The 20,101-nt window shown below is 35.4% G+C and overlaps 1 protein-coding gene across 1 annotated transcript in view; it reads left to right on the top strand.

Moving 5' to 3' along the window:
• NCAM2 (neural cell adhesion molecule 2) overlaps nucleotides 1-20,101 on the top strand; it is a 311,529-nt gene that overhangs the window by 167,440 nt on the left and 123,988 nt on the right. Inside the window, exons 5-7 of the mRNA XM_032988334.2 lie at nucleotides 3,338-3,475; nucleotides 9,946-10,063; nucleotides 15,233-15,393. Coding sequence (XP_032844225.1) covers nucleotides 3,338-3,475; nucleotides 9,946-10,063; nucleotides 15,233-15,393 — 417 coding nt within the window. The remainder of the gene's footprint in view (nucleotides 1-3,337; nucleotides 3,476-9,945; nucleotides 10,064-15,232; nucleotides 15,394-20,101) is intronic.

Below are 20,101 nucleotides of genomic sequence, written 5' to 3'. Positions count from 1 at the left end.
GAAATTCTTATTATTTAGAAATAAAGGTGATCTACAGTCCTGTCATTGATCTTGCACATTAAATACGTTAAAAAAAAAAAAAAAAAGAGGCTTCCAGTGCTTAAGGAGGAGCTAGATTTCACCTTTTCAAAACAATTTGAAGCACAGCTTTCTGGGAATTGTGTAGGGACAAGAAAGAAAATTCTTACATAATTTGTATGTGGTAGTGTGTGAAATGGCATTAATGTTCAAGCATGACTTTAATAAACTAGACATAATTAGCATAAATGTGTTGAGGAAATTAATGTCCTATAAACCTGTATCAGGTGAAGCATAATTAGTTTTTATTTTTTCATTTCTCTCTTCATTTTCTGATAGAGTTCTTGGTAGCGAAACAGAACTCATACAGCATAAAAAGCTGTTTTATTTGTAAATATGCATGTACATATGTTCCATGAATAGAATCGTAGCTATATAATTACATAAAAGCTTTTCTACCAAGTGTTGCTTAACACTGGCTTTGAATATCAGTATTGCGTTGTGGAAAATCTAGCATGCTTTAAAAATCTAGCAGAATCAAAAAGGAGAGCAAAGTGAAGAATGACACTTGGTTGCTAGTTAAAACTGAAAGCTAATAAATCTCATCATCCTCCAATACTGCAAGGATGACACTGGTTCAAATAGAATGAGAAAGACATCTAAAGAACAAGTACACAGGTTCTTCAAAAACCACCTACAGTGAACTGCAGGAAGTAATTCTCCTCAAAAGAGTCCGCTAATATTGACCTAGTGAGTCGACCTTGGCCTGCTTCCAGGCACACACCCAGCCACTCTCCCACACTTACGAGTGTGGTGGGTTGACCCTGCATAGATGCCAGTTACTCACCAAAGCCACTCTCCCCTCCTCTGCTGGACAGGGGAGAGAAAATATAACAAAAGGCTCATGGGTCGAGATAAGGATGGGAAGAGAGATTATTCACCAGTTATCATTAGAGGTGAAAGAGACTTGACTTGGGGAGAACTAATCTATTACTGATGAAATCAGAGTAGGATTATGAGAAATAAAACCATACCTTAAAAAGCATGTTCCCCCCACCCCTCCCTTCTTCCTGGTCTTAACTTTAATCCTGATTTTCTTTACCACCTTCCCCACAGTGGTGCAGAGGAGTGGGGAAGGGGGGTTGCAGTCAGTTCAGCACAAGTTTCCGGTGCTCCTTCCTCCTCAAAGGGAGCACTCATCACACGCCCCCTGCTTCAGCATGGGGTCCCTCCCATGGGAGACAGTCCTCCATTAAATTCTCCAATGTGAGTCCTTCACACAGGGCTGCAGCTCTTTACATTCTACTCCAGCGTGGGTCCCTTCCATGGGCTGCAGTCCTTCGGGAGCACACTGCTCCAGTGTGGGTCCCCCACAGGGTCACAAGTCCTGCCAGCAAACCTTCTTCAGTGTGCACTTCTTTCTTTCCACAGGTCCTGTCAGGAGACTGCTCCAGTGCAGGCTTCCCACAGAGTCACAGCCTCCTTTGGGCACATACACCTGCTCTGGTGTGGGGTCACCCATGGGCTGCAGGTGGAGATCTGCTCCACCGTTAACCTCCATGGGCTGCAGGGTCACAGCCTGACCCACCATGGTCTTCACCACAGGCTGCAGGGGAATCTGCTCCAGTGCCTGCAGCACTTCCTCCCCCTTCTTCTTCACTGACCTTGGTGTCCCCAGAGTTGTTCCTCACATATTCTCATTCCTCTCTCAGCTGCTGTTGTTCCACCACAGTTGTTTTCCCCTTTAAAATGTTATGTCAGAGACAGTACCACCACTGCTGATGGGTTCAACCTTGGCCTGCAACAGGTCAGTCTTGGAGCCAGCTGGCATTTGCTCTATCAGACATGGGGGAAGCTTCTGGCAGCTTCTCACAGAAGCCACCCCTGCTACCAAAACCTTGCCACGCAAAACCAATACAACAGGATGGGGGGAAAACATGATGAAAAGCTCATTGGCCAGGATAAAGACAGGAAAATCACTTGTCAGTTACCTGCACGGGCAAAATGCATATGAATTGGAGAAAATTAATTGAATTTATTGCCAGTTAAGTTGGATGGTGAAACAGAAAGAATTAAAGCAATGCCTCTACCCTCCTTTTTCCCAGTCCCAACTTCTCTCTTTCATTGCTGACTCCTCTACCTTCTCCATCCCAAGCAGTGCAGGGAGATGGGATGTGGGGGCTGTTGTCAGCCTGTAACAACTCTAGCATGGATCCTTCCCACGGCTACAGTTGTTCAGGATAAACTTTCTGCAGCATGGGGTCCTCCATGGCTCCACCATGGTCTCTTCAGGGGCTGCAGGGGATCCCTGCTGGGGTGTCTGGGGCACCTCCTCCCTTCCTCCTCCCCTCGGGGCTCTCAGGGCCGTTCCTCACCCTTCTCCCCTCCCAGCCAGGCACCGTTCTGCCCTCCCTCACCGCGGCCACAGGCCCCACCCGTGCCCTGCGGTGGGTGGGTTGGAGCCGGCTGGAACCGGATGTGTCCGGCCCGGGGCGGCCCCGCCCTCCCCTCACAGCCCCCGCCCGCCAGCCCTCCTGCTGCCAACATCTTGCTGCATAAACCCAACACACCAGTTCAGACAGAAAGGGGAGAAAAATTAAATTCAGATTCAGTTTACTCTTGAAGATTGCAATTTTGCTGCTGCATGTGCAGGAAAGCATATACACATTTCATAAGAATCTAATTTTTTCAATTAATTTAAGCTATTCAAAAAGTGTACTGAATTTCAGTTTTTGTTGCACTATGCAGAAGGTGGAGTGGTTTGGATTATGTCTTCTTATCTATTTCTATGAAGTGCTAAGACTGGTGAGATGCATCATTGACTAATAGTGAATGAGCAAAGGAACAGGAGGAGGGAAGGAGAGCAAGCAAGCTGAGAAATTATTAAGCATAGTGCCATAAAATGGGTACTAAGACAGTTGGTTAATCTAGACGGAAAGGGAAGAAGCATTTTCTTACTTATTATAAATTTCTCTATTTATCTTTTTATATCTTTTTAATCTTTCTCATATTCTATGTAGGTGTTCATGAATATTCTACTCATTTTGCAATAATTTATAAATTTAACTTACATTTGATGACTCCTCAGAGTAAGTAAGAAGTTATGGGTGGGAAATCCAGGTTGAATTTTAAGAAATGGCAGTGTATTTTGGAGTGGGAAAAAAAATTCTTGGCTGACATTTTGCTTATAAATTGACAAATGCTTTGTAAGTGAACATTGACTGTACAGAGGAGTGCATAAATATTACTCATTTAAGTTAGTGTTCCTTGTGTTGTCTTGATTTACTAACACCACTTAATCTCTTACTTGCCTTTCTAGATCGATTTGCAGTATTAGCAAACAATAATCTCCGAATTCTTAATATCAATAAAAGTGATGAAGGAGTATACAGATGTGAAGGAAGAGTGGAAGCCAGAGGAGAAATTGACTTTCGGGACATAATTGTTATTGTGAATGGTAAGGAGAAAAAGTTGTTGACTTCTTTTTCTACTTGATTATTATAGCTTATTTTAAAATATATCAGCTTCTAAAAAAATTCTGATTAAACAGGTTAATATAGTTGTCATGTCTGTTTAGTATTGTTTTTCTATAAATATAATTGCTTAATATTTTAAAAAAATCTGCTATGCTATTCATTGCATTTCATAGTATCAGTGAATATAAATATTTAAAACCTGGATTACAGTTTTTAATCATTCACAGAACATTGACAATCGCTGCAAGACTTCAGTTTCAGATTCTAATATGTAGTAGTTCAGTTCACTCTGTATTTTTCAGTCTTTTGTCATTTACTGTTAAAAAAACACACTTGATTTTTCAGTTATTCACCTTTATTGCATTAACATATTTTATTAACTGTCCCAAAAGTCACAGATACATTTTATTAAGATTTTATTAGGATTAACAGTATTACTTACAGATTTTTAACATTTTACTGTTATAAGGAGTAAAATACATAATGAGTTATCTGAAAAGTGGTATTATAAGCATCTTAAATTCAGGATTGAGCTGTTGAAAAATAAATATCTATATATTGTCTGGAAAGGATGCAGTTCATAAAGGGCATTTTTTATCTATGCATTCTGTTTAATGTCAGTTTTTCAATGAAACTACTTCCATCGTGCATATTAGGTGCTGAGTTCTAAATGCTTTGTCCTTGATTGGTCCTTCTCAGCACACCCCCGTTGACGCAAGTCTTTATGTAAGTTGAATTCTCAGTTAATTTCAGGATAAAGAGCAGAATCTTGCACCGGTATTACTTAAGCTGTATAGTCAAGCAGCAATCTTTGAAGCAGAATTCTTTAGGTTGTTGCAGATAGTGTACAGACAGTGAGAAGCAAATGGGTGATTATCCTATGTATTGTGATATAATATAACAGTACGTGCCCTAAGCATTATGAAGCTCCCCTCAACAAATTGTTTTCCTCTCTGTTCATTGTGGTGCTGCATTACCTCAACTCCTGGTTATGTACAGTTCCAACAGTGCATCTAGTGTCACTTAAAATGCTGAACGAGATTTTCTTCTGCTGCTGTTTATGTACACAGATATGAACCTACATTCTGAACACCTTTCACATGTATCTGATGTTTATATGCAGTTGAGCTGAGAAAGCCTGTATTTAACTTAAAGCATCAGATTGACTTCATATCATTTATTAGTGGATTATATCCACATTTTTTTTTTTCCATACATTTATTATTACTAGATGAGAATGCTAACACTTACCTCTAGACTTCAGTTCACAGTGTTGGAGGAGAAGCAGTTGCTAACAGTGATTCTGACATGGTTGCTTATGTAGAGTGGTATCAATTAAGAAATATTTTCTGCTTCATTTATAGGAATAAATAGGTTTTCCTACATAAAGCTAAATGTATTAAACATGTCTCAAAATGGCTTTTAGAGTAATATTAAAAATCAGAAAGGAAAATAAAATTGTACTGGTATTTGGTGAAAAGGAAAACCTATGAGTGATTTGGATTCAGAAAAGAAAAAAAAAAAAAAAAAAAAAAGAAAAAATAGAGCAATCTGTAGGCTACTAAAAGCTACATGGCTGTATTTCCACAATGTCTCCTTTTCCATAAGATAAGCAATAATACTTACTTTAGAGGATAATCAAAGCTTGGTATAAAAAGAATTTATGATGACAGTATTTGTATGTAGAAACTATTCAAATTTATAACTTTACTCTTCCATAGAATCATATCAAATCATAGAATGGTTTCGATTGGAAAGGACCTTAAAGATCATGTAATTCCAAACCCCCTGCCACATGCAGGGACACCTTCCACTAGATCAGGTTTCTCAAAGCACTGTCCAACCTGGCCTTGAACACTTCCAGGGAGGGGGCGGCCACAGCTTCTTTGGTCAGCTTGTTCCAGTATCTCACCACCCTCACAGCAACAAATTTCTTCCTTATATCTAATCCAAATCTACCCTCTTTCAGTTTTAAACCATTACCCCTCATCCTATCACTACACTTCCTGACAGAGTCCCTCCCCATCTTTCCTGTAGGTCCCCTTGAGGTACTCGAAGGACGCTATAAGGTCTCCCCGGAGCCTTCTCTTCTTCAGGCTGAACACCCCCAACTCCCTTAGACTGTCCTCATACGGGAGGTGCTCCAGGCCCCCTGACCATCTTTGTGGCCTTCTCTGTACCCACTTGAGCAGGTCCATGTCTTTCTCATACTGGGGGCCCCAGAGCTGAATGCAGTGCTGCAGGTGGGGTCTCATGAGAGCAGAATAGAGGGGGAGAATCACCTCCCTTGACCTGCTGGCCACAATTCTCTTGATGTAGTCCAGGATACATTTGGCTTTCTGGGCTGCGAGCACCCATTGCTGGGTCATGTTACACTTCTTGTCAACTGACACACCCAAGTCCTTCTCCACAGGGCTGCTTTCAATCCACTCATTGCCCACCCTGTATTTGTGCTTGGGATTGCCCCAACCCATGTGCAGGACCTTGCACTTGGCCTTGTTGAATTTCCTGAGGTTCACGTGTGCCCAGCTCTCAGGCTTGTTGAGGTCCCTCTGGATGACATCTCTTCCCTCCAGCATGTCAACCACACCACACAGCTTGGTGTCATTAGCAAAGTTGCTGAGAGTGCACTCAATACCACTGTCCACGTTGCCAACAAAGATGTGAGACAGTGATGGTGCCAACACTGACCCCTGAGGGTCACCACTCATCACTGCTCTCCACTTGGACATTGAGCCATTGACTGCCATTTCTAGAGTGCAACCATCCAGCCAATTCCTTACCCACTGAGTGGTCCATCCATCAAACTCATGTCTCTTCAATTTAGAGACAAGGAAGTCATTCAGGACAATGTCAAAAGCTTTGCATAAGTCCAGGTGGATGACATCAGTTTCTCTTTCCTTATCTACCAATGCTGTAACCCTGTTGTAGAACACCACCAGATGTGTTCAGGCATGATTTGCCCTTAGTGAAGCCATGTTGGCTGTAACCAATCACCTCTTTATTTCCCATGTGCCCTATCACAGTTTCCAGGAGGATCCGCTCCATGATCTTGCCTGGCACAGAGGTGAGACTGACTGGCCTGCAGTTCCCTGGTTCTTCTTTTTTTCCAGCCACCAAAATAAAGTGATGAAGAGCCACTCCCCAAATGATTTAACAACATATTGCTAAAGTTCATTTTTTTTTGCTTGCAGTTAGATAGCTGCACCCATGTTTATGTACCTAAGTAGAAAAAAGTTGCACAGTTGATGAAGCAGCATGTGCCAGTGATGTTGACTAAGTAAAAATGCATTGAATTTTTTAACTTAGATACCTGGATGGAATGTTATTATTTTCCTTAATAACAGTGACTGAAATAAGGTGACTTTAAGACAATTTTTGTTTTTAATTTCAGGGTTTTTTTATTGGAGTAATAAATAGAATTATTTTCTTATAAATTTCTTACATTAAAAAGGGAAAGTCTTGTTTTATAATCATTATATAAATTTTAAATAGTCTAGAATTTTTGGGAAAAATAATGGGTTCTTACAACTACACATAATGGTAATAATGTAGAAATGTATTTCATTTTGAAGAGAAGGAATTAGAGAAGACAGTGGGGTGTGTCTTGAAAATACTTCTTCCATTCTTTACTCCATCTGGATGCTAAACTGGTTGACATAACATTGTCTAATACACATCTAGGAGGGATGTAAATAAGAGGAAGTAGAGTTGAAATGGATAGCATTTCCATCAGACCATAGAAGAGTTTGTTCTCTTCTATACCGGTGTCCAAACTAGCTGATCAAAGCAGCAGTTATGACTGAAGTCACATGCACATAGTTTTAATCACTAAAAACTATAAAAGACGCTATTTTGAAAGTGATATTCGGTGTTCTGGTCAGTATTGCAAGACCAGGATTCTGTGCTGAAGAGTGATAGTGAAGGCCTGGAAATGCAATTCAAATCCTCTCTCTATTAACTTATGGAATAGAAGAAAACTGAGTAAATTTGAAGTGACAGTGTTAAAATCAGTTTGTCTAGATTATTGGCCCATGAATTTAGAAGTTTGTTGTTCTGGGGACATGGTATTTCCATATCCAATCTGTAGCCAAGGCAATTTCAGGTAGAAAAGAAGTGATACGTGAAACAGGCTTAACATAAAGTGTGAAAGTAACATGAGTAAATATATATTGGAAAACATCTTTAGTTTTATCTGACTGTTCATTTTTTTTTTTTTTTGTAAAATGCTTTAAAGATTACATATGAATGGAATGCGTTTTTATTCAAAAATAGTTAACAAAAAATCTTGGAATAAAGTTTGATATATAAAATATGGTTTCTAATGTATGAAACTCTTTGAGGGGTTATAATGTGCAATAAATTGAAATACATTTGAGCTGGATTATCTATGAAATCTAATGTTTAGATATTTATTTCTCCTTGCAACACTTAAATTTTTATAGCATTTCTTCTCTACCATATTTAACATGAGGTCTCGTTGGCCGGTTCTTGTAAATTTAAAAAAAAAAAAAAAAAGTTAATATAGAACAAAATAATTCAAGTCCTCCTGAAAACAATAACTTTTTTTTTTTTTTTTTTTTCTTAATGAGTTTATAGATTTTTTTCTTTAAGTTTTACTTTACTGTCTGGGAATTTTCATAATGAGATGGACATCCTGATCTCACTGACATAAATGAAAAAGAATTGTTTTCACTTAGAAGTGACTGGATTTTACCACTTCAGGTGTGAAATGTGAGAGACTTGCTAATATAGATTCATTTGACTTTTCCTTTTTGAGGTTCAGACTTTAGTTCCAGCTTGCGTACATACAAGAACAGAACCAAAGATAAACAGATCTCTTCCCAGAAAGAATAATGAGAAAAATAAAATTTGATTTTTGAAAAGAAAAAAGTATTATTTCATTTCATTGTCATTGCAGTACTCTTGAAGGATTGAAGCAGTTAAGTAATGTGCTCAGTTAAGTAATATGCTGAACTGAGTCATAGTCTTGTAGTATTTAGTTGTGAGCACTGAAGAACCTGCTACTCCTGGCAAAGAATTGCTTAATTCCCTTGTGTTACCGAGTATATTTTCAGGTCTAGACATTACAATGCACTGCAAAATGGCTAAAATGTATTAAATGCTTTCTAAGTGATATTATATCATGGGAGGTGGATAAACTGCTGTTGCACAACAGAAGGGGTTTGTATGCTGAGTAATGGCCCATGCAGTTTCAGATAGGAAAGAAGTGATCTGTGAAACATAGATTTCAGCACACAATAAAAAAAGTGTGAAAAATACATAACAATGTTTACTTACTGATCATTGGAACAGCTTCTCAAGTAGAATACTAAAGCTAAAATATTTGGTACAAAGCAACAGAAGTTGGTTCTCAACAGTTTGTGAGAAAAATCTGTGGAAGTGCAATGGGAATCCAAAAGCAAATTCATTGGGGTTTCTTGTTTCTCCTTCTTTTACCTAGTAAAATTTAAAGCTACAAAGGATAACTCCAAGTTACTGTGATAACAAGATGTTCTTTCTTGCAGAGACCTATATTTTGTGAAGCTCTAATCTTTTCCCTTTCCTCTCACTTTCTCTGACAATTATTTATTTTCCTCATTCCTCTTCCTTCCATCCTGCTGGGATTATTTTTATTTATTTGCTTGATAGTTAATGGAAAGAAATCTAGGACAGCTATGTTAAAATTACATATAAGCAGAGATCTTAAATATCAATTTACGAGTTGTTCTGTCTTAAATATTATGGCTATTTTTCCTGTTGGGTAGAATTTATCTGAAACTGTTACAATTTTAATAATAACTTTATACCATCAAGAACAGACAAAATTCTTCATTCTCAGAACAAAATTACAATTTTTGGAAATACAGTTTCCAAAAATAAAATGTGTACATTGGGTTGTATCACATTTTACCTTTTGAAGCTGGTGTGATACTCCTGACCAGGAAATAGGAGGAAGTTCAGTAAGAATAATTAAATATGTATAATCAAGGCTACTACATAATGACACCTGTTTTAAAAGCACTATCTGACATCAGTACTTAGTTGTATGTCCACTTTATAATTGAATGAAAGAAAAAAAAGGCGAGAGATACATTTTCATTTGAGATAGTTAAATTAGTGCCCATCATAACTGTAATGTGACTTACGTATGATAGTTATAACTTCAATCATTTTAAAATGGTCTGTAAGAAAATTGAAGAACTGCTGAAAAAGACATTTTAAAAAATTATTCTAGTGCAAAAAAATGTTATAAATGTCTTGAAAATAATAAAAAACTTGTGTTTAAGAAAACTAAATACAAGTAACAGTGATTTATATTGTAACTTGATCTTTAAGTGTAACCATAAATTACAAAGTTAGCAAAGGATCCTATCCTGTGCTTTCAATATCTCCAGAAACACATATAATTTACTTTTCCATTAATAGGAAATAATGTTTTATTTTTCAGTTCCCCCTGCAATTATTATGCTACAGAAATCCTTTAATGCCACTGCAGATCGAGGAGAGGCAGTAACTTTGTTTTGCAAAGCCACTGGATCACCTCCACCTGAAATCAGTTGGTATAGGTAAGTTCAGTTGCGGTCGGCACATCAGAGCGTATTGGTTTAATGTGTCACAATTTCCTATCACGGTCCATTAAGATGTGCAACTTTAATTTCTGTGCCGAATTTTAAGAGCATTTGCTGTCCATTTCTGTTCTAACATCTAAATTCAGAATTAAGAAGTGAGTGAGCTCACACAAGTTCATATTCACTCATGTTACCAGCAGGTGAGATAAATATAAAAAGTAACTACCATATTGTCATGATTTCTTCATATTTGAGTGGAAACAAAGCTGATGCAATGAGTCCATATCGCAAAAACAATACAAGCAAAAATCTTACAACAACTTTTGCCTGTGAATGCAGCAGGTAAAAGCATATGCAGTTATGCAATAAATAAATATCCAATACAGCACAGCAATGCTGATAAATATTTTCGCCATTTGTAAAAATAGATTCTAACCCTACCTCTCCATTTCAATGAGATTCAGGAGGAGGTATGGCTTTAGTCACCACTCGGATGTGGGAATGTTTCACTGAATAAGTTTGAAGGGTATTTTATGTAATTTTAAAAATGTAGTATGTTTTGAAAATGGAACTGCTTTTAAAGTTCATGTGTGTTTTTTGATGATATCAATGACATGAACATAATATAGCTATGTCATTTGGGGCTACTTACTATATAACATTTGTAAAAATTTAGATATCTGTGCGCTCTATGTTCTTTCAATTTTAACAAAGATATGCATCAGTCTTGAGATATAAAGTATCTCAGACACCTCATAACACCACACAGTTCTATTTTAGACCTGAATAAGTGGCATATACTTATATTATTTCAGGTGAATTAAAAGGTCACTTCATTTTCAAAATGGACATAGAAGGGATTTACATAAATTCTTAATCTCTTTTGGAATCTTTGAACAATGTTAGATTCATTTTAAATGTTAGCTTCCTTTGATTGACAGCTTTACCTTAACATGCCATAAGTCCAATATGGATTTAAGTTTTTCTTTTGTGGAATTTGTGTCTCAGGTGATGTAAATAGAATGCAAAGTGAGTTCCTTGATGTGAATTCAAAATTTGATGAAGAGGAGTAAAAAGAAAAACAAAATACACAGAGCCCATTTTAAAGAACTAATACTGAATTCAAACAATTCTTAAGAGTTGTCTGAAATCTAGTATCCCAAATGGCCATGTTCTAGGACAACCAACATTAATGTTTTATACTGTTAAGAAAGAATGCATAAAATTCCACCGTTTGCGAATATCTCTGTTTACAGTTGTGGATTTTTTTCCAACATTTTATAAATATTACAGTATGTACACAGGCTGTGTCTTGGAGAGACACTTATCTCTGTGTCTACTGATCAGAGCTTACTAAAGGATTTTCCTTTGGTTTGCCAGCCCCTGAGGCAACTGACTTTTTTAAACCATTCATTTAAACTATTCACAAAGGCTTCACAGCTTGTTAATTACAGAAGCTTCACAGTACTGGATACGGAATCTTAAGTGTGGAAGCTTCTGTTCTGTTCCTATTTCAGGAACTATCTCATAGTGAGTAATGTGCATCCCTTCCCTGTTGTGTTTTGGTTTTTTGTTTTTTTCTTTTCAGTCTTTTTTTTTTTTGTCTTATTATGATATAAATTCTTGGCAGTAGAAAATATTCTTGCTTTTTTATTTGCTGATGGTGAAAGGCTGTCAAGTGGTAGGTGGAAAAGGCCCCTGGTCTCTGCAACAGGCTATTATTTTTGATATGCAAGCAGGGAAAAAAAGATGGGAGGAGCTGAATTATTTTTTTCTAGAGGATGCAAACTTGATTCTGAATTGTATTCCAGTACTAAATTTCTGCATTGCATTTCTGAAATCTCTGTCCTGAACTGTTCAGGTTCTTTTTTACTCACATATAGGTAGACAGTTAAAAGGATTCAGAATCTGCTGATTTCTTCTCCTTGTCATTGGATTTATCTTGCAGATATGTCAAGATAAATACATTTGTTTTCTAGAATATTGCAAAAGGGGTTTTTTTTAGAAACTAGACTAGGCATAGGAAAACTAGATCAACATAATCCTTCTTGATTAATATACTTGTCATGTGTTGAGAACCTAATTGAATCCGTTTATCAGAATTAATGGCCAAGGTCTCATATTACCAATTTCATTCTGTTTAATGTGTTTTTTGATGTTAAATGTAAGTTCAGATTAACCTCAGTTTTACGTGTTTCTTTTCTAATAAACAAGTGGAATTACATCTTGAATTTCATTAAGTGTTAATGCTGATTTTTGGTTACAGCAAGTTATGGGAATCACGTGTTAAGTTTTATTCCTAACTGTACCACTTATCTACGTGAGTTCAGCCATTTTATTTAGTTTGCCTGGGGATAACCATCTATAAAATGGGCATGTGTAATAAAGTGACTTAATGGAATTCTGTCTTCTGAATACATAGCTATGATAAGGAAAAATGTCTAGAGAGATGCAAACTATGACAACAGAGAATAATGTTTACTTGTAAAACGTTCAAAAGTATACCAAGCATTCTGGAGAGTTTATAAAAAGGGTGGGAATGATTTCTACTCCATTCCGCTGGAGGATTTTCATTATATGGCATAGAAAGTATATCTGTACCTATTGAGATGGTTCATCACGATTAAGGATCTTTTTTGTACACAGTTCAATGTTCTCGTGTCTTTGTTGTCTTTTAAAATGGGCTTTGACACCAATTATTTTCTCGTTCGCTCTATTTCTTTAGCAAGGCCTGAATAATTTGGATTTGTCAATGTGTCATCTTACCTTTGTTACAATCCACTGTATTTTAGTCAATTAGAAAATAATTTCTTGTTTTTCTTTTGTTTTGTTTCCATTTTGGTTTCCAGTTAACTGATTTAACAGGTCAACTTTAGCTAGTCATTAAAAATGGCTGTATTTTTAAAATCAAATGACAGTACCATTGAGGAGTCTTATATGTCCCTCTGTGTTGACTGTAAGCAAGATACTGGACAAAACAGTAGTTTCATGCTTTAAATTCCTTAAAACAGTAGCTAGTGTGGTAAAGCTTTAACTATTTATGTCAACCCTTTTTATTTACAGGTATTGACAATGTTTAAGATTTTGTCAATTTAAAATGGAGGTATCTGTACCACTGTGTCAGTCTTTCTCAATATAATGATTTAGTTCACTTACAGATTAGTCTGTTTGAAATGCCTAGTCAAGAAGAAAGGTCAGCAAGGTTTAGTTGCTGCTCTATTTAATGTGTGTATATATCTTGTTGATATTTCATGGACTGAGAGAATCTAATTCTTTCACCAGTTAACTGATACCCCTATTGAAGTTGATATTACATTAGTATAAAACGTAACCTTTAGAGAAGCAATACACTAATAGAATTAAATTAGCCAGGATTGAAAGATAAAGATCCAAATGTGTACAGGTCATCAACTGCAAATCTTTATTCCTGTGAATAGTCCTACTGAAAACATGATGATTGTTTATATCTGTGGAGATAATTTATACTAGTAAAGTTTAGCTGGATAAATGCCCTTATCTTTACTGACAGGATTTAGAATTATCTGACAAGAGAAATAATCCACTTTTAATGTGTTATTCATGTTTTCCTTTTCTCCAATATCAGCATCAATCTGAATCTCTCCTGTTCACTAGAGGGTCCAGGGAAATGCTTGTAATCTCACTTCTGCTTAGAAATTGTCATAGAAATAGGTGATGTTTGTGATAACAGACATTTGGAAACTTCTTCTGACCTTGAATATAGATTTTTTCTCCTAACAGAAATCACTACTTTTTTTTTTTTTTTTTTTTTTTTTTGTTTAAATGACCTATGTGGAAAAAGAGACCTTTTATGTTCTGCAAAACAATTTCCATTATTTGCTTTGGAGAGGAGATAAACAAGTATCACAGTAATGTTGAAGTAGACAACTAAGTGGACTAGAATTATTTACAAAAATGTTACTAAAATGCAAGCTGGGGATGCCAGGGGAATCCTTTTAACAGATATTAATGTTCCCAAGAAAGAAGCAGTAGTCTTGTTTTTAGGGAATATATTATTTTAGAAAATATGAAACATATGTAGTTTATTAGCATTATGTGAGAAGATGGTGAAAATCATTGTTGCTTAAATCTTGAAATAAAACTAGATGCCCTAAACTACACATATTGGATAGAATAGAATTTTTCAGTAATGCATATTGGTTTAATTTTACAAATAATTTGTTTTCAAGAAGTTGGCGTTCTCAGCAGGGTTATCCATGCTTATAAAAATCAGGCAATTTTTATGTAGGTGCTTATGAGAAGGGGATGTTGATTCAACAGAAATAAGATCAAAAGAAGCCTACAGCAAACTAGGCAGAATGAGAAGAAATAAAAGAAATTAAAATTGCACTCTTGAAAAAGAAGCTGTTTTGATAACTGTGAGTATGCCAAGATGCTCAAATGGACTGGTCAGGCTTCGATCAGCCCTCAGAATTATTCACAGGTTTTATTATTTCTGTACCATCTGGTCAGAACTCATTCTAACATCTGGAGACATGCTTGCTCACTAAGTTGTGGCTAGACAACAACAACTGAGAGGAAATAATTTGGAAGGGGTCTTTATGTGCCAATAGGCTCTACGTGTATGTAATTGAAAACATTTTTTAGAAGTTGGTACATTATTACTAATGTGAGCTGCAACAGTTACACTTAGAAAATATGATTTTAAATGTTTCTCACATATAAGGATGTATTTGTCTAACCAGTTTCCTTCTATCTTCACTGAGTGTAAGCCATACATTAGAGTTCTATTCACAAGCATTTTTCTAACATTATCAATATTGAAAATTAAGAATAAAGATATTATAGTATTTTTAATATGCATATCTTTTAGAACATGACAATAAAATTGTGAAGCTGGAGTCTTAAACATCAAAATGAAGTTCAGAATGCTTTGCTTGTGACTACAGTGCGCACATTCTTACGAAAAAACACTGTGATCCTGCAGAACAATTTTTTTCATGCTAAAATCAACTCTCTTCTGTACATTCTGACAATTTAGTCCATGTGAGTTAATGCATTTTTGAGGCTAGCATAATAGCAGTCTCTTCCCTCAGAGATTATTTACAACATATTAATGCTTCTATAGCACATTGTTTCAGAGTTTGGAACCTACTGGTTGATTTATACATCTTTCTTATTTTTTAGGAACGGTAAACCTATTGAAGAAAATGAAAAATATATGCTGAGAGGAAGCAATACAGAACTAACAATAAGAGATATCAAAAATACTGATGCAGGTCCTTATATCTGTAATGCTAAAAACAAAGCAGGAAATGATAAAAAACAGACATTCCTTCAAGTTTTTGGTAAGTACTGCATAGTATGATCCATCCTTCCTTTTTAAATGTAAACAGTAAGAAACTGAGGTGATAATTCACAATTTTCAGTGCAACAGTATTCCTACAAGGTGTCTACTGATGCAGCAAGCCACTCTAATTTTACAGCTTTTTCCTCCCTGTTGGCTACTTTAACCTTTACACTTGAATTTAATTTTGAAAAGGCTATCTTCAGCATTTGCTTTTCTACTATTCAGATACAGTACAATGGAGTGTTAAATTGTTAGTTCATTCTGGTTTTGCTTTAAAAGTTGTCTGCTTGCAAGAAAGCCAAGAGGAGAAAGAAGGGAAAATTCTGAAAGGGGAAAAAACAGGTTATTTGGAGTTCTAAGCAGTGGTTGGTTTTTTTTTTTTTTTTTTTTTTTTTTTTGTTTTTTTTTTTTGTTTTGTTTTTTTTTTTTGTTTTTGTTTGTTTGTTTGTTTTTTTGTAAGAAGACATCATACAGAGACATCATGAATTTATTAATTTATTTTTATTTCTTGATTTTTATTTTTTAAGTGTGTGGTTGCAGATGTAGCTACAAAAATATTGTCTGATCGGAATTTCAAAGGATAAAAGTAGTAATTTGAGAGCTTTATTTATCTTTCCATGATCTACCACCCAATCTGTGCTCAGGATTCTCTCCTTTACATGGAAGTGATAATTTCTTTGATGTTTTGTATAATTTTGTAGAGCTATAACCTAATGAGAGTAGGCATCTGTGAGAATGTATAAAACCTCCCGCAGAATCATTATGTACGATCAAGGCTGTAGCTTACTTATAGAAATCTACAAAAAAGTAATGTTTCGGAATTTTTTACATTAACCATAGCTTGTAGTAGGAAGACCATTTATATCTGAACAGCTAAAGCACATACTTAGGACCATGGGAAATTTAATTTTAAGTCCCAATTAAAACTAACAGCAATTTATACAAAGTGAAACAATTCTAACTGGAGAGGGTAATCTGATAATTTGCACTGGAAGAACTAAGGTGTTGGGTTGGATAACACTGTCATTTGGGATCTGGGAGCTTGAGGCTGAAGCCATGATGTCAGGTGAACTGTTTAGCTGTGTCTGTGTGCATTCCACTGTCTTTCCTGTTTGAGAAACTCTTCATAGCCCTCCATGCTGTGCTGTCTTCAGTGCTTTGAACTCCACGGGGTTTGCCTAAACATTGGGCCACTTTGTTGTTCTGAGGTACTTGAATGTTATTCTCAATTACTTTTCAAATGAAAGAAGATTAAATGCAATTTTAAATTTCCTCTCATCCTCAAGATATACAGCATCTTGAAGATTTTTGAGGAAAACCAAAATATTTCATTAATTGTATTTCCAAAATTGAAAAAAAAAAAAAAAAAAAAAAAAAAATTGAAGGAATAGAAAAGATCTGTTAGTTTTGATGAGTTTAAGGAAGTTTCAGTCAGAAATAAGTTTGTATGTTATTCGAGTAATTTTAAGTATGGCTGAAATTTACTTAGTTTTTACCTAGGGTAAAGTAACATTTTTATGCAAGGAATAGGAATAGGGAGTGAGTATTTCCTGTATGCATTCTTCCATCTTTTAACAACCACTATTCTGGGGACTCCATGGAAAACTGAATCAAAATGATTTAATAGATAGCATGAGTTTGTTCAATCCATTTTGAACCTATGCATCCTTTTTGTTTCCACAACATCCTAAACTCCTAAATTCCTTAAATCATCTTCTTCTTGCACGAAAAAATATTTCTTATGTTAAGTTCAGAGCCTGTTCATTTCTTTGGCTGATAATTCTCATTTTAAGATAAAAAGTGAAGAATAATTTTCCATATGTTTTTTACATCAAATCTAGTTTTCTCTCTCACTAGTTCATTTATTTTCTAAGGTGCGAGTTTCCAGCCTATTTAGTTTCTCCTACTGTGGAAACGGTTATGAGTCTCTGAACCACACACTCCTATACCTTTCCATTTATAATCCCCTGTTTGTGAAATGGCAAGGCAGTAATGGCACACAGGATTCATGTTGTGGGGGGAACCTGGCTCTTCAGCAGCACGGTGCTGCTTCCGCTTTGATCTCAGTCCCTCTCCTCACGTTCTGTTTGCATCTCTGACTTCCCACAGTACTGAACTGGTGTTTCCACAGTACTGAACTGGTGTTTCCACAGAACTGCCTGCAGTGTCTCTCAGTTATAGCTAATTTAGAGTACATCACTGAGTATATATATTTAGTTATTTTTCTGTATGCTTTACTATTGGATATGTTTAAATTAGGTTATAATAATCTGTGTGCTATTAGTTTGACTTTAGGGAATAGTGTCATAAATTAAGCCTCCTACCTTATGTATAATCTTTAAAGCTCAATGTAATTTTAGTCTAATGTTGCCTTTACAAAGTTCACGTCTACTTTAGTTCTGAAAATGTGGAGCAGAGTTGTATTTTCTTCTACAAAGAACTTTAATTTTCTTTTCTCTTTCATGCAGGTTAAATTCCCAGTCATATACACAACCAACAACTTATTATGCTTTTCTTCCCCTTTTAAATGTATTCAAAAACTGCAGTCTGAAAATGGCAAGGCAGATGGCTGATTATTATAGCTAGATATTACACAAACAGCCAATTTGTGTTAAAATGACGTATTAAATTACATTATTCTTTCCCACTCCATTAGCTTGCTTGTCTCACATACCTGCTATCTTTAATTTTAATTTACAGTCCATACTCCTTGGGGCAACAACTATTATTTCTACTACAACAGGGCTCTGGCAGGCTTGAAAGTTGTAATAACAGTAATGTAACCATAATGCAATAAAAATAACAGTAACATTATAGCATTCAGCATTTAAAATTTCTAGTATTCTGCACTTCTTAGTGGACATGCCCATCTTAGTGCCATCTAACAGCTGCATATGTTTAGTTTCCATGCGTGACCTAGATTTTTTTGTTAAATATTTTTTTTTTTTAGTTTTCAGTGTCAGTGTTTAAAAAGCTATTTTGTCCTCATATCAAATTCTTACTGACAGTTTTTCTGCAACAGTAACACATGTATAGAAACCTATAGGCACACAGCCTGCTCTCTCTGGTTGTTCATCTTTATTAGTGCTTTCTATCTGTTCTACCTAATAAGAAATGGAAGAGTAAAGAAAACCTTGTTTTGCTCAGGATTTCTTACTAATCATCTCTGTCTGTTATCCTGTTATCTGCTGTAGTTGTCCCTGTAACATTATTCATTACTACGTAAAAGATCTCATCCAAATTAATCCTTAGATCTTGTACTGAGATTTTTGACACAAATTGATTTATGTTTAGTCATTCTGAATGACTTGAAACCATAGATGTTCTTTCTTGAATTCTTTAAAAATATTTTTAGTATTTGTCTCTGCTTGGTAGCTAACTTTTTATATCTCTCTCACCCATACTTTCCAGTTTCATTGTCTTCTTTGATTTGTTTTGTGATGTAGTTAGTCATATATGTACATATGTGGGTGTTTAGATACATGTGAATTAATATTTTTAATTATGCAATACCACATTTTTACAGCTATGGGCACCCCAACAAAAATTTCCAAAGTAACATAATAACAAGAAGTTAATTTAAGAGCAGCTAAGAAAATTCAATACCCAAAAGGCTTCCTACATCATCTTACTTTCTCAGACCTAAATATTAATTTCTTCATCATTCCTCCTCCAGACTGATGGCAGTAGTGCTCATTTACTTTATTAGAAAAACTCTAATCAGGATAAATTAAAATAAGTTACCTTTAATTAAAGACACATTTATGCTTTATAAGAATAATGCTTATATTCTGAAGATAGTTTTTATATTTTCATTTTCTTTGTTCTTTATTTTTTCCTTTCCACTCATTAATCACTCAAATACTTAGATCTGCCATTTGATGATGCATAAACAGCTGAGGTTTTCAACAAGTTTTCTCTCTTGTATATAAGCCATAGAAAGAGACATTTCTATGTCTAATAACTTCTCTTTCTAGAAAAAAGAAAAATATTTTTTCTTTAATCATAACTGGTAAAAAAATTGGAAGGAGTTCTAGCATACGTTAATTTGAAGTTCTCTAGGGTGTAGGTGTTTTACCTACATAATCAATGAGAGGGTAGTCTGAGCTTATAAAAAATACTTCATTGACATTTCAGTAGTTTCTAACAATTGCTTTCATGAAAGTCAAATGAGGGAAAAAATACTTCAAGAAGAATTGCAGAAGATCCTTTATAATTATTGTATGGTTTGAGCACATACTATTTTTGTTTTCTAGATGTCTTGTTAAATATAATATAAATCTTGTATAGCAGAAAGGTTTTTGTAGCTGTGTTCAATGTAACTTTTGTTGGTTATTGAGAAAGTATATGCCATTATTAATTAACCACCATCAGTCAGATTAGAGGAAATGCAACAGACCTCTCCTGTCTTATCCTTCTTAGATGGGTTATAAATGTTAAAGTTCAAAACATTTTAGTTAATGTAGGGTCTCAAAAGCCATGTATCTTGAAACCAAAGAGGCTGCAGTGAGTCTATAATGAGACTGGGGTGAAAGATTGCCTAAATTTTTTCCATTATTTTCAGACTTAATGACTGTATTCTTTGTATATTTTTAGTGCCTGAAGCACACCTAATTAGTGTTCCTTTGGCCTTAATAAGTAGATTAATATGTGTTTTGGTAAGGTTTTGTTTTATTTTTTGTTTGTTTTTTATTTTTTTTCCTAAG

The sequence above is a fragment of the Tyto alba genome, unplaced genomic scaffold (assembly GCF_018691265.1).
Source record: "Tyto alba isolate M040663 unplaced genomic scaffold, T.alba_DEE_v4.0 Super-Scaffold_14, whole genome shotgun sequence".
NCBI classification, from domain to species: Eukaryota; Metazoa; Chordata; class Aves; order Strigiformes; family Tytonidae; genus Tyto; species Tyto alba.
The sequence above is the reverse complement of the archived record's forward strand: the minus strand, read 5'-3'. Positions and strand labels throughout refer to the sequence as shown.